Genomic DNA, 17,278 nt, shown 5'->3' on the forward strand with positions numbered 1-17,278 from the left:
TACATCCAGATATAAAGTACTTCATGTGCATTACTCATGAATATGCATGAATACTGATGAACCTGTTGGACAAATGTGGTGATCTGGGTCAAAGGTTAAATGAGTGTGCCATTAATTTGAACTGTAAAATGAACATTACTTTGTTTCTGTGTAAATCCTATCTTTATCTGTGTGATATACTGGGTGTTGGTTGTACAGTTACTACTATGGAACTTATCGTTTATGTTGTTTTGGGAGACACATTTTCTCTGTAGTGGGGTTTTCTACTCAGGTTCAAGTTCATCTCAAATCATTTTGGATTCACAGGAAGGATGTATTCTACCATCGATGTGTTCTGAAATGCCAAAACTCCACTGTGGGGGTTACAAAATACCATTTTGTTTATGACAAATACGTCACACACACTAAAACATACTGTGTCTTTCACTTTCGTAAGTGAGTGCTCGCTCTCATTTCTATTGCACTTTAGTGCTCCTCACATCTAGCTCTTTGAATTGACTTTCACCTCATTGGTGCATATAGTAGTGATGTGCACCTGGTTTCCAGGTGTATTTTAAGACTCATTCTCATCTGGTCAATGATTCATTCTGGAATGAGTTCCACCTATCAAGTTTGTTGTTTGAGTTTCCCCTCTCAAGTTGGTTGTTTGAGTTTCTCCTCTCCACTTGGTTGTTTGTTGATTCACTTCTCTTAAGTCTAGTCGTATTCTTAGAATCAGTTCTTTGTAAATTCTTCCGATGAGAATTGCTTCTTTCTATTGATCCTCGCTGGTGTGAATCTGCCTTCTGAAATCTTGCCCGCCTAGTAGCTGCTGAGACTGGCTTGTTTCGTAACCTTTCTGACCGAGAATGCAATTTGGTAAAGATTTCTGGAAAGGTATTCTCTGGGAAGAGTGTTTCTAGCATCCCTTCAAAGCACACATACATAAGTCTTTTGTTTAGTGTCTGATGTTGCAACATCTCAAATACTCGTAGAACTCCTTTTCTGGTGGTCTCTGCTCCGATAAAATTCTTCAACTCATCTATAGAAAGAAAGTTTGACAATTTCATGTGTTAATGGTGGTTGGTGTGACTGTCTTGACGTTCAGTGGGGTGCTGGCGGATGGGGGAAAAAGGTTGGAGGAACATTTCTAGATTACTTGCTGCTGGGAGTGCTAGTACACATTTACAACCATTACTAACCTTACGAAGAGTGATTTCATTCATAGTTTACCATTTTCAAAAAATAGTAATACAGAGACAATCTGGTCAAATTATTTCTTTCTTACAAATTACACCATGTTTTATGAAAGAATGTCTGGTCAACTCAGTAATGTTACTCATATTGTCTATAAAAAGTAAACAAAACAGAAAATTGGCAGAGGTGTATGTACGACTGTAATACATTTATTGAAACAGAACAATTCAAGATAATTTTACTCAAAATATCCGCAAGAAAAGAACATAAATTTAAAGTGAAATTGCAATATGATTTTTAAGGATTGAACAAATTCCTTGAGAGGGTAACATTTTTTTCTGACAACAGAAAACCAATGTTATTTATTACCTGGCATACTGGCTATAAGTTTGGTCTTGGCTGTCACTCTAGTTCTCATCTTAGTCATGTGGTCTCTCTCTGGAGACGATTCTGCCTCTACACCACCTGGCCAAAATGCATCCCTGAAAATATGCAAATCAGTGGCTGATTACTCATATATTACTCCGTTCCATTTATAGTCAGAGGATATACAAATGACAAGTGCCATACTCTTAGGAGACCTTGTCATTAAATACAAGTGCCATAGAGGGCCTTGTCAGTACATTATGCAAGTGTCATAAGGAGCCTTGTCATGCATGTGTATCACATGGAGTGGAAGTTATATGGTGTCGACCAAGAAATCAAATGTTCATTATTTTTATGATGTACCTATAGGCAGTAATATTCTATTTCAGATACCAAGAATTATTGACTAATACAAGTGTCATAGGTACCTGCCATTAAATTATTTTATTAATTAATTTTGATTAATACAAACTTTAGGGGTTTGGGGCAATCAATAATATATGTCCATCACAAAATTAATTTTTTTTCTTCAGAAAATGTACCCCACATTAAATTCAATCTTTGTACATACCTGAATAATTTGACATATTCAGCCACTTGTTCTGCTGATGTAGTGTACGCTACATAATCAACAATTTTTCTGTGAATACAAAATAAATTAGATATTAACCTGTCTACATAAGTATTAGAATCAGGAACATACAAGATCAAAGAGAGATAACAAGACCAAAGACAGAGTCCCTGACTATGGTTATAGATGAATATAAATCATGCTGTCTTCTAAATAACCATTTATCTGATGACTGACTGACTTACGCATTAATCATATTGCCAAAAGCTGCCTTGATAAGTTGGCGTAGTAGGGCTATGACTCGTCTCCTTAGCCATTGATCACGATTTTTTAAATCAAACACTTCATCCAGTAGTAACAGCATGATTCTCAGTGGAATGTTATCTTCATCCTACAGAAATGAAACGTGTTAATTGTACATTTCTTATAACAGTTAACAGTTAAAACAGCTACCTTGTGAAAAGCATATAATTATATATATATGGTATTATTATATACACCAAAATGTGACTAAGAAATGGTAAATGCTTTAACAATGCAATTCAGTGATTGGTACCAAACAAACACCCCCCCCCCCCCCCATCTTACCAATTCAAACCAAATCGTGGGCAAAATATGACTCATAACTCACTTGAATATAACAATAAGGTAACCAATGTCTACTATTTAAATTAGTGCTTTTTATGACTGATGAACACTGTGCCAATGTATTATGTACAATAACATGTTTTGTTATATTATAAACCCAAGCAAAAGAATGAGGACAGGAAACAGTATGGTCAGGGGTGTTCAAGGGTAGACTACATTGATACAATCACTTCAATAGAGATATCTATACACTATCATATGATGCACAATTAGTATCACATGGGATGCTGGAGAGAGTGTCAGTCATGTGTACCATGTTTAAGCATTCAGTATTGTTTCAATTAGACATTTAGATATATTGTATCACAAGAAGGGTATACCTGTGTGTGAAAGCATCCCACCATGGTATATCACAGACTATATTCCAATATGACTTGGCACCTCTGTACTATGTGTGTTTTATACAATGTGCTAATATTTCATACTTACATCAGCTCCAATATTTGCTGACACTTTCTCTGTCTCCAGGAACTGCTCCCTAGGACTACCCTGTAGAAGTCAAATAATCAAATATTTGAGAGTCTAGAGACTTCAAAATCAGTTCCCTGCATCATGTTCACACACTTTTAATGAACACACCCATTGTTGAAATGGTGGGAAGTTATATCGCCCTCTGTGTCAGATTTTGGACAAGTTCTAAATTTGATAATATAAGCCCACTTCATGCTACAAATATATTTACAAATACAAGCTGGGTAATGGGAAATGTAATGTGCAGGGTTACTAGCATATAGTTACTATGCACACAGCAAACATCACTTCATCTACATGTACACCAGACACTGTTATTACTACTTGTCAGTGTTTTTGTTATTTGATAAACACTGTGACATGATCCAAAAGAAACCTGTATTTCCTCCTACCTTGAACATCTTGGTAAAATTATCAGTCATTTTGTCTGACATTTTGTTGAATCCATCCGACATCAGAGACATACCGTCCACAATGTTACCTGGTACTGATTTCACTGTGTGTGCTACATTGCGTACAGAGTTCTTCAATGGATTCACCAGGGTATCCATCTAGTCAAACAGACAAAGACATGGTTGATCTTATTGTCTGCGCTATTATGGTTATTGGAAAGACAAAAGATTTTATAGTTTGGCCATCAGGAGTGCTATTCAGAAGAAAAAATAAAAACAATAGTAGTACCAACAGTATGCCCAATTTTGGTTATTGAAAAGACAAAAGATTTTACACTTCAGCCACAAGGAGTGCTTTTCAGAGAAAATGACCAAGTTTGACTTATTACCGACAGTATGCCAATCATTAGAAAGACAAAAGATTTTGTACTTTGGCCACTAGGAGTGCTGTTCAAACGAACTCATAAAACTAGCACTGATAGTATGCAAATTATGGTACTTTTAATATTCAATACAAATCAGACATCTGATGAAGCCCAACTTTCCACTACAGAAAGTTATTAACAGAGGCCCAGAAAGATTGAATGATTTCATGCTATCACTTTAACATTCAGTAGTTCCACACACACCATAATATAAGTTACTAAAAAAAAAATGGAAAGCTTACTTTTCTAGCAAACTGTCCTTTGCCTTTGTTATATACACCTGGTTCCAGAAAGTGTACAAGTACTCCCAGCATGCCTGGATTGTTACTTAAAACATCATTACATAGCAAGGTCTGTGGTAAAAACAACACATCATTATATCTTAGCAAGGTCTGTGGTAAACACACATAATGCAACATCACAGAATATTACAATAAATTTGAAAATCAAACAAGTCATCAATTTTTTTTTGAGTGGACTTTGACAAAGAAATAATAATGTGTGCGTGCGTCTGCGTGCATGTGTATGTGTGTGTGTGTGTGTGTCTAACATTAATTATGTAACAGTAATAAGTATCACAGCTTTGTTATGGTTTGTGTATGTATGTATGTATGTATGTATGTATGTATGTATGTATGTATGTATGTATGTATGTATGTATGTATGTATGTATGTATGTGTGGTCAGCACTAACAGTCTGGATTTTTTTTGACACTTCTTCTTTAAATATTCCTGACCAATAGATGCACAATGTTGTTCATCAAATTGTTCCAGTCATGTACAGTGCATGGATAGAAAGAGTACTTGTAAGTATTTATTTTGGCTGGTATAGTATGGAGAATCTATATTGTCTGGTTACTTTACCTGTAAGTAGGTATTCAGTTGTTTTGTTCTCCTCTCGAGAAACACTTTACTCATATTATTAAAAGCTTTCTTGCCAGGTAGACTAAGTCCAAACAGAGAATCAAACTTCTCTTTTAGAACCATATGTAAATCATGGAAGTCACTATAGCGACGATAGACGTCCCACACTTCCTCAGTACCATCGGTATTGGTTCGTTCTACATGGATACTGTACACAGCATACGACTTACCACTCTCTTTCACAATGGCTGAATATAATAGAAATAGATGAAGAAACAATTGTAATCTATTAGACAATTGATGGAATTGATGTATGTTACTCGTCCCCTCTGAGGCACATAGGCTTACACTAAAATCATATTCGTGAAATGGTACAACTGACGGAAACACTCCAAACTCAAGGTGCAGTGGTGGTGAAAACAATTCTTTTCAATACAATATGATCTTTAATTTCTTACACTGAAATAATCTGTAATGTAAGATGAGCAAATGAAACTACATGTAGATATTAACCACTGAGGGGACTTTTGGGTAAATTCTCGCATCCTATGATGTAACTTCGCTAACTGAAATCACATTGTAAGATGATGAACTCTACGTTCATTCCATAAATTTAATTTCATTGTCTGAAGTCAATGCATGCATCATGACTTCAGAAAATACTGACAAAGCCATGGTGGATACCTGGCAAAAGCATTGGTGAATTGATAAAAAGTTTTACACAAGTACCCTCTCCCCATCCTCTATACTTTATAAGCTAGATATACTAGCCAAAATCAGATCATGAGTTTGTAAAATTTTGGTCAAAAGAAAGCCTGCCGGAAACAGATTTTGTCTGAGGAAAATCTCCTGGACCAGCATTAATAATTATCAATAGTAATCAGTAGTAATCTCATAATTCTTACCTGTGTTTGTTATTTGTGCTGATAATGAATGGGAGGTTTTAACTATTTCTGGTGCAGCACCTTCTTCTAATGAGGACGACAACAGATCTTCAGTTGACTAACAGAAAAAAAAAATCCACAATGATTAATGATTAAATTAGAGGTCATAAAAGGATGTAAAGGTTTGCCATTATAATAAGATTGCATGTATATTGATACAGTATCTTACCCCTTGTAAACTAGTGGCAGGAGAAGAGTCAGCTGTAACTTACCCCTTGTAAACTAGTGGCAGGAGAAGAGTCAGCTGAGTGAAGTGACATTTGTCTTTCATCTATCTTGGGACTTGAATCTTCTTTCAATAAATCTAACTCAGCTAGACATTTCACATATAATGGACTCTGTTTAAATGCAGGAAAATACTCTTCTCCTTGTAAAATATCATAAACCTACCGATTAAACAAAATCATAAACACCAAAATATTACTTTCAATCGAGAATATATTGTTCATGGTTCCAAGAAAAAATATGACAGTAAAATATAGTTTACTCTGGAATAGTAAGTGAGAAACGATTGTATCGGGAGAAAGACATTAATGCTGAATAATTCTATCATTGCATGATCAAGTTCTGTAGTAGACAATTGAAATGATGCATTCATTTGTAACTTACTGTTCCAAGGTAACTATATTTTACTGTCGTGATTTCAGTTGACAGCCGTTAACAAGCAGTTGACATTATCCACATCACTGTAGTGCTTCATATGGTGTTTTGATGGGTTGAGCACTTTTACACTTACTTTGTCGATTTTGGGATCCTTACTTACCTGCAGGTAGTCCATACTGCATAAATCACAGATCAATTCTGATAGCACAACCAAAAGTCTGGTGATCTAAACAGGCAACATTGTACCCATAGGTAATGAAAGCACTGGTCATACTACCAGACTGAGACATGTCTTTGCAATTATGCAAATACAGCCATATCTGCTCCTTTATTTCAAATGCTAAGGCCTCAGCACACTGCACAAAAATTTTACATTAAAGTAGAGAGGAAAATATGTCTTACCAACCCAATGAACATACTCAGGGATTAACATAAATGCCTGTAAGATATTCATATACTGTCTTACATTCATTATATAGCATGTAAGGATCATGTCTACCTTTCTTTGTACTTCATCAAATAATCCTTCTGATGGGTCTTCTTGTCTGATCTTCTGGTAAGTTCTTCTAACTACATGATCATCGATACTAACACTGTGTGATGCCTGTAATACAAGGAAACATACAAACAAGATCTTAATATCCAGTATTGTGTAGTAAAGTATGAACACTGCAAACCTTCATGGATGCTGGCAGAGTGGCAGTGTATGAATTAATGTAGAAGTTTTAGAAAAACTGGTTGATATATGTGATATATGTTAATGATGACATTTATTCATGAAAATTGTTGAATGGTTGCCACAAGTGCCTTAGTGTTGAAGCAGAGGTGGAAACCTGCATTGTTCAGATGGGTCAAACTGGGTACTGAAGAGGTGGAAACCTGCATGCCATTGTTCAGTTGGGTTAAACTGAGTATCACCCTTTCTTATATACAAATCTGGGAAATTTATAATCAAGTCCATCCAGTATTAGGTGGCCAGCCTATAGATAGAAGAGATGTACAAGATAACAGCTCACACATCAACAACCCACTTACCAGTAACCACCGACATACCTGTCAACCTGTATGTTTCTGTTACACTCATAGACATTCATATGTATGGTGGTGCGTCTATGAACACTACAAGAGAACCCCATGACATGTGAATGAAAAGTGTGGCACCCCCTGGCTATTGGCTTGGGTGCTGGCAGTGCTTTCTATGGCTGTACTTTCATTAAAGCGTAGTGGATTACTAGTAAAATTTCCAATCCCTCTTACTTACGTCGTCAGATAAGTACTGTTCAAAAATGTTGTGAGCTGCAGCCCGTAACATTTCAGGGTCAGGTGCCCCATACATGTCAGATGCTCCTGGTAGGTTTTGTGATTTCTGTAAATGATATGCTGACAGTTGTTGTTCTGCCGTCACTTTGTAGCTCTCTATAGTCAGCCAGAAGAACAAGTAGCCTTGGCCTCCAACTTGACCCATAAAATCTACCAAATATGAACCAACGTTATGTCAATAAACTTTACTACCAAATATACGGTAAACTAAGGGGTTCTAAAATGTGAACAACTACCTCCTACATGAAATAGCCAATCAAGTTTGCTATAGTCTAGTATCAAACATCAGGTTAGGGATAGGATAGGTGTAGACTTGCCCCTTCAAATACACCTGTTGCTACATACTGCCCTTCAAATACACCTGTTGCTACATACTGCCCTTCAAATACACCTGTTGCTACATACTGCCCTTCAAATACACTGTTGCTACATACTGCCCTTCAAAAGATACCTGTTGCTACATACTATTAGTGGTGTACTAGTGTGGATGTGAAATGAAATGTTTTTTCTGCTGTAAATTCACTTTCTTTGTAAGACAGTTTAAGTACTTACCTATGAAATAAGACAGTGCTACATTATTGACTAGTACAACGTCTAAAGGGAGGGAATACAAACTTTGATTTGAGATTGGTGTCATCATTTCAGGCTCCTACAACAACAAAAACAACAAAATAATAGCAGATTTATTTACATGGGTTGAATCCATACAATAATTTACAATGGTGATGGGGTACACTTTTGTCAAAATATTTTATCCGTCAAGATATTGTGGAGTTAAGTGTGAAAATTTGTCTTTCAATTGAAATATTTCTGCATCACAGAAAATATATTTACAGTATATTGTTGTGTCAATAAATGCAACATTCATGAAATTTGAAGAAAAAATATGAATGAAACAAATGATGGCAAACACAAGACGATCAATCCTGTATTTTTAGGTTTGAATGGTATAACTTTGCATACACATGGTATGATATAGTCTAGATGCTATCCGTGGCTTCAAATCTCATCTCATGTCTAGCTCAACGAGGTCCCGAGATGAAATTTTAACATTCAAATGAAGCCATCCATACAGTCATTAACATCATGTCTTTGTTAATCGATCACAGAATTCTACCCAATAATAAGTTAGTGTTTATTGGGGGCAGCTACATAATGTCCAAATGTGGTACATTTGTCATATTGGGACACTACTCATGTACTGTTTACATTATTCTAAACAGTTGGACATTTACTCATTGGCATGAATAACTTTTTGTTCATGATTTCTCATTGAGTTAGACAGGGTGAAGAGAGATCTAGAGATTCAAAGTCATGGATAGCCTCTCCACTATGTAATATAAAAGCTGGATACTCCAGGAATACGGCGTATTCCGGTTATCGAACTTCCGGTTGTTTCGCAGGAAAGTATCGCGAGAGGGCGCACCATATCTGACAAAGTGAGGGCCAGAATTTTCGTCATGGCATCTAATAGTATGGCGATGTATGAAGCTGTCAACAAAATGGGCGTAAAAGAACTCCGTGCATTCATAAAAGAGTGGAAAATTACTACTTCTAAATCTACTAGATATCGCCAGAAATGCTGTCAACCTTGGTCTTGAAACACTAGAAAATGATAATTTTCTGAGAGAACGGAAGAGGAGACGAATACTGAGTGGATGTCAAGCATCAAAAGATAGAACTAATCGACAGCGGAAACATTGAAAGTTGGACGGAGGACCTTCGAAATATACCTGATGTAGACATGATAAACATATTTCTTTACCTTACTGGTGTCTGTTGCTGGACAAAAGAACGATTAGAAAATTACAAATCTGACAACAGCTTCCAATCTGATTAAAATCCGATGTAGATGTTGGCTGATCGTTCATTGCTATTTTACCTTCGTTATTTTGCCTGAATTGACCTTCTTGGTACATGTTTACATTTTTTAGCCTGCCTGATCGCCTCCTCTACGATCAGGCTAAAAAATGTAAACATGTACCAAGAAAAATAATATCAGGCAAAATAACGAAGGTAAAATAGCAATGAACGATTAGCCGACATCTACATCGGATTTTAATCAGATTGAACAGCTTCCAGCTTGCAATATTGAGAGTTCGGTCGACAATTACCAAGCCACATGTTTATATTGTAACTGATGTCGCCGCATACTTAGGCCTTTCTTGTTTATTAGAACAGTGGTGTAGCACCACGGGTGAAATCATAAAACTTTGTCCGGAAAAAACCATTTCATGTACTGGTTATAAGTTGGCATAAACATATGTGTATTGATATACTCAACTTTACTATCACACTTTGGTTAGCTTGCTATTCTTCATTCAGGACCATCAGTGTATAAAAAAAACCATTGAAGTCGGCAACGAATCATAAATATTGTTATTGTGATTGATGTACCACACCGCCCACCCCTTCAATGAATCGGCCTTCCATGTAACGTTTACGTGGTTCACTCATCATACCATGTCTTATACCGATCTGATTAAAATCCGATGTAGATGTCGGCTAATCGTTCATTGCTATTTTACCTTCGTTATTTTGCCTGAATTGACCTTCGTGGTACATGTTTACGTTTTTGTCCTGATCGGTAGAGGAGGCGATCAAACATGTACCACGCAGGTCAATTCAGGCACAATAACGAAAGTAAAATAGCAATGAACGATTAGCCGACATCTACATCGGATTTTAATCAGATTGGTTTTATACCGTGCAAGCTGCAATAACTGTAGCGTATATTGTGATTTTGAAGGTTCTTTCCTCTGTTTTTGTACCTTTTTCCGTTCCGATGTTTGACTGGAAGCAATCACTACAATTTCTCCAACGGTAACACAAATGGACGAGGTCACACTGAAAACGTGAGTGAGATGTCAGTGTACTACCCGCTTCAAAATGTTGCTACTTTTGGGTTTTCCTCACGTTCGAATTGCAGAGCCAAACTTACGCGAAATATTAGGAGAACGAGAGGTTAATTTGCTATTTCGTTATTTGATAGGCGATAATGCAATATTATAGCGTAAAGTTACGGGGAATGACAGACAATCTTTAGTCAGTGGTTACGATGCCTATAGACTCTATGCTTTGCAACAATGCTCTACAATTCTGGCCCTCACTTCCGGTTCTAAAACAGCGCCCCTAGTGGCCAAACAATCATATCTTTTATCTTTTCGGGGCTTTTTCGATAACCGGAATACGGCGTATTGATTCATATGAAATGCTGAGTTAACAGTGACTTACTGCTTCTGTCGCCGTGTCTAGTTCTCCATCAAGAAGTCTTTGTAGAGTTTCTAAACACACTCGTCTAACATGCTGTAAACTGTTTAGCTGCATCTTGATATCAATGTCTGAAAATATACAGTAATTTATATATTCATTAAACAATATATTTTATCAACACATAAAATAACACATGTCAGTTCAGTTCAATATTTCTTTGTTCTGATGTCAAACTTTTACAGACAACAAACCAGGAAATGAAAATGTTCAATCACTTAGTTTTTGATTACACCTAATGACTAGTCTCTAGGCTAACTGACTGCTGTCACTGCCAGTGAAGTGTTTCCTTCTGATCAAATATAATGAGAGGCGTAGGGACAACAACCCCCCCCCCCCCCCCCCCCCCCCCATCCAAGGTTAAGCATGATCTTTGTTTAGTACAAATACTGCATTTGTAACTTGAGGCCATCTGTTGTGGTGTAGATGAGGAGACAAGCATTTCCAGATTCATATTGATTTGTTGCCAATCTCAAAAATATACAGTTACAGTTGACCATCTATCCAAAATAGGCTAAAATGTCGTTAACAAACAAAAGTTATGATAGTTGAAGGATTGAGGGCGCTATTCAGCCTGATGGCATTTGATAGTTTTCAGTATAATTATGGAGGTGTGCAATGTTCTGTGAAATCAATCAAATCAAATATGACGTACTCATAATAATGTTCATGTGTGACATGGTACTTTGTCACATCATTTTTAAATAGCATGTAATATACCACTTATCATGTGCACTTAAATCCTTGGTTCTGTGTCAACAGATTTCAGTACATCACTTACCATTTGCACTTGAATCCCTGGATCTCTGTACACCGATTTCAATACATCACTTACCATTTGCACTTGAATCCCTGGATCTCTGTACACTGATTTCATGATCCAACTTCTCTATGATAGCCTCTAGTTCTCCAATGTTATCGGACAGTTTGATGACAGTGAGGAAGGCTTCACTGATAACAGCTGCATGGTCTTTGCACTGCAAAGTTAGAACAGAAACAATGAATGTGGTTCACATAGAAACAATTGCATACGGGCAACACAGACACATTATATGGTGTTGCCATGGTAACCATATACATATCATATTGGATTAATATGGAAAAAGGCAAGTAAAATTCAAGTAGCTCAAATCAAAGCTCACAAATTTTGAATTTGATAGATTTATACCTCGACAATGAGTTTTAATATATTTTCACAGGATCCTTCTAACAATCACAATTAGAATGAACCGTTTTCAGTATAAAAGACATGATGTATTGACACGCCTATACTACATCCACTTACTTACCAACCAAATCAGGGTCTGATTGATGTAGTCTGGGTCTGTTATCAAATCAACCATTGGCTGCAGCATGCCATGAACTATGACCTCTCGGAGTAAATAACGAAATGGCTTGTTATGAAAGTCTTGCGGCGGTAGTAACAGGAACAGCAACATCTCTGTCACATCTCTTAGGTATTCTGAGAAGAATATAGAAAGTACTTTTACATTATCTCCTTTGCATTTCTGTATGTTGTAGATATACCTAGTTACATACCAATACGCCATGTTTCGGTTACTGATCTTTGGCCATTTTCGCATATACCGGTTCCAAGACGGCACCCCAGATTTGGCAAAGTGAGGACTAAAATTTGGTCATGGCAGCTGACTATACAACAAAGCACTAAAGCCATGAACAGGATGTGTGTAAAAGTCTCTGTGTGTTCTTTAAGAGAACATTACATACAATAGTGGTTAGGTATGATTTGATTACAGGTAGTCGCTAATAAAATGGTACCACAAGAATGAGTGGTAACTTCATGTCTGCTGCATCTACGCCTCAATACTCAACTACCCTGGCCCTCACTTCTGGCTCAAAAATGGTTTGTGAACAGCACACCTTATGGCAAAAACCACAATATCTATTACCTCTCTGATAATCGGAATATGGTATAATATAATTTGTGTGTGAAAAACATACTTGGTCTACTAGCCTGGTTAGCTATTTACTAATTATCCTGCATCCTCTAGTACACAATGTGAGGCTACTTAACATTCATTTATGCTAATTAAATGCAGAATATTCATCACCACCTTGTGCACTACATTTCTATATATCCAAGAACAATATAACTGAATAAAACATCGCCTTCAATGAAGTATACCATTGTATTGATATTGTATACAACAGTAGAAGACACACTAAATGTACACATTGCTGACATCACTAGAGGGCGCACTTCCTTATCAAAACCTTGCAAATTGTCTGTAATCATTGGCCCTCCATTTTTAAGTTTTTGCAGTGATACCTTTAGGCCAATATTATCAAATCAAACTGTATACAAGCGGTTGTCATTATAAGCTATCTCAATCAATCAGGCTGTACCAAAAAGGTAGGCTAAAATTTTCAGACATACATGTAGAATTTATAAATAACTTTCACAGTAATGAGAAGCTAATATGCAATTTGATCACTTTGCATTGTGGGTAAAATAATCATAACATGGCACAACGAAACATTATCAAAGACAATTGTACTGTACGATTAAAAGGGACATTTTACAGTATTAACCTTAATGTATATTGCCTTTGTAGCATTCTTCTTAACTTACTAAACTTACATGACATTTTACAACAGTGTAGCTCAAAACCCTCTTATCAGTGCTATTACAGATCTAATGAAACGGAAAACTTCACTTTCTGTAAATGTCACATCACTACTTCCATAACAGATATTGCTCCTCTAATGAATATATGTTGAAGTTCTGGTACGGTGGTCGGCTTGTTGATATCTCAATGACTGACATCAATTTAAATGATAAAATCACACACCTACACAATCCAATGTTTTCTAATTTCATTTCACCTTATCTTTAACAAGATCAGCTATTTTTAGAAATTCAAAGGTTGTTTTCAGACTCATGAGTATTCTATGTCCTCTGACTGAGCACTCAACATGACACTTCTTTTGAAATGGCAGAAAAAAATGGGTACCTAGTATAGGCAGTGAAGCGCTAAATCTATACAATGTGTGGTTGATTTCAATACCGTTATGTAAACTTTTCACAAACAGCTGACTTTTATTTTGTGATCTGTTTGTTGTTTCCTGTGTAGGAAACTTACCAGCCTCGCTGTCAGATTGAAGACATACTAAATCTCGGCATTTGTCTCCTTCCATTTCAACCTCCATATCAAAGAAAAGGGATTCCAAGTTTGGTGCAGCTTCTTCGGAATCTGTGGGATTGAGAGGAAAGTTATTGCTACAGTTTGGGTTTTAAAGAACTTAGTTAGGACAACTTAGCTGTTAAAACAGACCTTGATGACACAGTTACACCAAGTTATGAAAATGTATATATTATGTATATTATATATTGTATACTTTGCAATGTAACACAATAATGACTTCTTACAGCATGCTGTATATCAATTCTGATTGACTGATTGATTTATTGTGAGTGAGCGAGTTAGTGAGCAAATGAGTGAATGAGTGAGAGTGAGTGAGTGAAGGAGTGGGTAAGTTAGTGAGTGTGAGTGAGTGAGTAATTGACAATTAATTAATTGCTTATATGATTGAGAATTTGATTATTGAGAGATCGATTATTGAGTATTGATTTGATTGATATATTGATTATTATTTTGTTTTTTTGATTGATCAATTGATTGATTGATTGATTGATTGATTGATTGATTGATTGATTGATTGATTACCGAATCTCTGTCATATACATACACTATATCTGACTCTAAATCACCTAAAAATGTCTATTCAAGTCTTTTTTCATCATCTTTCATCAGTCTTACCTTCAGCTGGGCGGATTTTACCGAGTTTTTCTTGAGCATTTCTGAAAAGTCTGACATGGGATGCAAAATCATCAACAAGTCTCCTTGTGAAATATGGCACCCAGTGAACTTCTTTGGATCTGAAATCAAGTCATAAACATAATACTTGAATTAGAGAAATATCATCTAAAGAGTGAAACAGTCTGTAACTGAGACCTTATTTTCAGTCAAAATCAAATGGCATGTATATCATACACCTATCGATAGAACTTGGTAAGTCTTCTCCTGAGAAGCTAATCAGTATTGCATCATAGAGATGGTTGAGTTTACACAATAAGGCTTGTACAGCAAGTCCAAGACAGCAGTGTGCTCTCTAATGGTAGCTAAATTTTGCTGTTGTGAGTCAAAAATGAGAAAAATGGGGATTTCTTGTGAGTCCAACACATAGTAAGAGATAGGAGAACACCAAATTTTGGTGCGTCACTAGAAACTGTGTGCGTCAATGGTGTGTCAAATTGGCTTAGAGGGTACACTGCAAGACAGTGACATTTATTCCAAAGACCAAACAATACTCAATATTGCCCTAGAGTGTACACAGGCCTCTTCTAAATCATAGTTGCCAATATTTACCACTCTATTTCAATGAGATCGCACAATGCAGGGTTGGTGAAAATAACTTTACTGGGTTCCCCCTAATGAAACGAAATACAGTAGTTATTAAAGATAAAACCAGCCTTTGCCTTTGTTCACCTGTACATGATCAATGGTATGCTATCATTCATATACTGGACTATTGCCTACCTGTTTGAGAATGATACAATCACACTCTGTGTACTCTGTCTAAGGTAATGTAAAAATTCATCATGGTCACTAACTCGGCCGTTATACCAGTTCCTCACGTAATCTCGAAAGGCATACTGTAAAACCTGTTGATGCAAAAAAAGAAAGAAGAAGAAAAGAAAACCACATTAACATACTGAATCAAATTAATGAATACTTGAGATATCTCAACAACCGTTTATTATCAAACAATATCCATTAGTCATCAATAGCACAGGTACACAAAACTGTTAAGTGTATTCATAAATGTTGTGATAACTTGAACTCTGACCTCTGCACTACATTGACCTTTGACCTCTACAATGATGAAGTGTTTTATAAATAACTACTATATATTATATATTACTGAATATGCTGGTCATATTGTGTCCATGACTACCGTTGTACCAGCATTATTTATTACCAAGCACATCATTATTGATGCCATACAGTATCTTTGAAAATCAAATTATAACTTATTTTTAGACAAAACTATAATGATGATGGCAAGTGTTCTCTCAGGACAGTTTGAAGTTGATCAAGCATTGCAACATGTCACATATGAATGATGTGTCGCCAGCAATATTGATATTATATCTATATCATACTGCACACTAACACCGGTGTTGCCCTGGCTGGTGTCAATTATCAGCATTGCCATGGCAACGGGAGTATGGTCTACCCCATATCTTTCTAATAGATCAAAAAATGTTCTCTTTCCAAGCTTCCTGATAAACATAGAACTAATTAAAACATTTCTTGGGATCTCAGTACTTATCTCAACATGATTCAAGGGTATCTACTATCCGTCAATCTGACTACCTGTCGTACTATGGAAACACCTCTGCTTTCAAACAGCAATTCAACATTTATGCAGCCTTCAGAGGGGACAGGATGGGCGACTTGCCAAGTGTTTTCGCCACTCCAGTCAATCACCATTCATGATGAAAACATATGTTCTGATTTTTTTATAAAAAATAATACCAACATTATAACCTTCATTTCAGATATTCCAAGTCGATAACTTCCCAGGTACATAATAATGTCTACTTTTGAGAAATCTATAGCCTACATGTGTAGAGACTTGGTTATCCGGCTTGGAAACATCATTTGGTAGAACAAACTAGTAGGTACATGTACGTTGAGTCAGATATTGAGATGGCAAAGTCTGGAGGCTAACAAGTCTATCTCTATGTGTACCCTACACACACTACTTCTGATATCTGAGTACTGTTTAAATTAAATTTACACAGCTAGAGTGTCTCTCTGGACCATACCTCTACTACTTCTACATCAATGGCAACCATTCATCTGTACACTACTAATACATCATATCAATCAATCCACTGTACATACAAGTACATTTTGTGTATTAGTATTAGCTTGATTAGGGTGGGTGTCTATATTTTCAATATTACACTGCTCCTAATTTCCTGTAATTTCATTTCTTTTGATGTTCATGTTTAGATATGAGAAGTCAATAAAATGAATGCACAATGTATTGGTTTTTTTTACACCAAAATAAGCTCCTGTATTTCACTTTGCTGGTTTTCCATAACAAATGTCTGATGATGAGAAGCAAATATCTCAGAGTCTGCCAGTTTTAATGAGGTTTGGCTCAAAACAAAGAGGTTCTTGTCGTTGCCAT

General features: G+C 36.2%; 1 protein-coding gene across 1 annotated transcript in view; it reads right to left on the minus strand.

Annotated features, from left to right (window-relative positions):
• Positions 1-486: 486 nt before the first annotated feature.
• LOC144434006 (sorting nexin-13-like) overlaps positions 487-17,278 on the minus strand; it is a 51,181-nt gene continuing 34,389 nt past the window's right edge. The window contains exons 5-23 of the mRNA XM_078122443.1: positions 15,613-15,737; positions 14,833-14,951; positions 14,155-14,265; positions 12,340-12,512; positions 11,886-12,027; positions 11,015-11,121; positions 8,333-8,429; positions 7,722-7,930; positions 6,960-7,064; positions 6,070-6,243; positions 5,819-5,915; positions 4,914-5,161; positions 4,292-4,402; positions 3,625-3,783; positions 3,191-3,250; positions 2,359-2,504; positions 2,114-2,182; positions 1,546-1,658; positions 487-1,021 (exon numbers count right to left, since the gene is read on the minus strand). Of these exons, the coding sequence (XP_077978569.1) occupies positions 567-1,021; positions 1,546-1,658; positions 2,114-2,182; positions 2,359-2,504; positions 3,191-3,250; positions 3,625-3,783; positions 4,292-4,402; positions 4,914-5,161; positions 5,819-5,915; positions 6,070-6,243; positions 6,960-7,064; positions 7,722-7,930; positions 8,333-8,429; positions 11,015-11,121; positions 11,886-12,027; positions 12,340-12,512; positions 14,155-14,265; positions 14,833-14,951; positions 15,613-15,737 (2,820 nt within the window). The 3' untranslated portion in view covers positions 487-566. The remainder of the gene's footprint in view (positions 1,022-1,545; positions 1,659-2,113; positions 2,183-2,358; positions 2,505-3,190; positions 3,251-3,624; positions 3,784-4,291; positions 4,403-4,913; positions 5,162-5,818; positions 5,916-6,069; positions 6,244-6,959; positions 7,065-7,721; positions 7,931-8,332; positions 8,430-11,014; positions 11,122-11,885; positions 12,028-12,339; positions 12,513-14,154; positions 14,266-14,832; positions 14,952-15,612; positions 15,738-17,278) is intronic.

The sequence above is a fragment of the Glandiceps talaboti genome, chromosome 4 (assembly GCF_964340395.1).
Source record: "Glandiceps talaboti chromosome 4, keGlaTala1.1, whole genome shotgun sequence".
NCBI classification, from domain to species: Eukaryota; Metazoa; Hemichordata; class Enteropneusta; family Spengelidae; genus Glandiceps; species Glandiceps talaboti.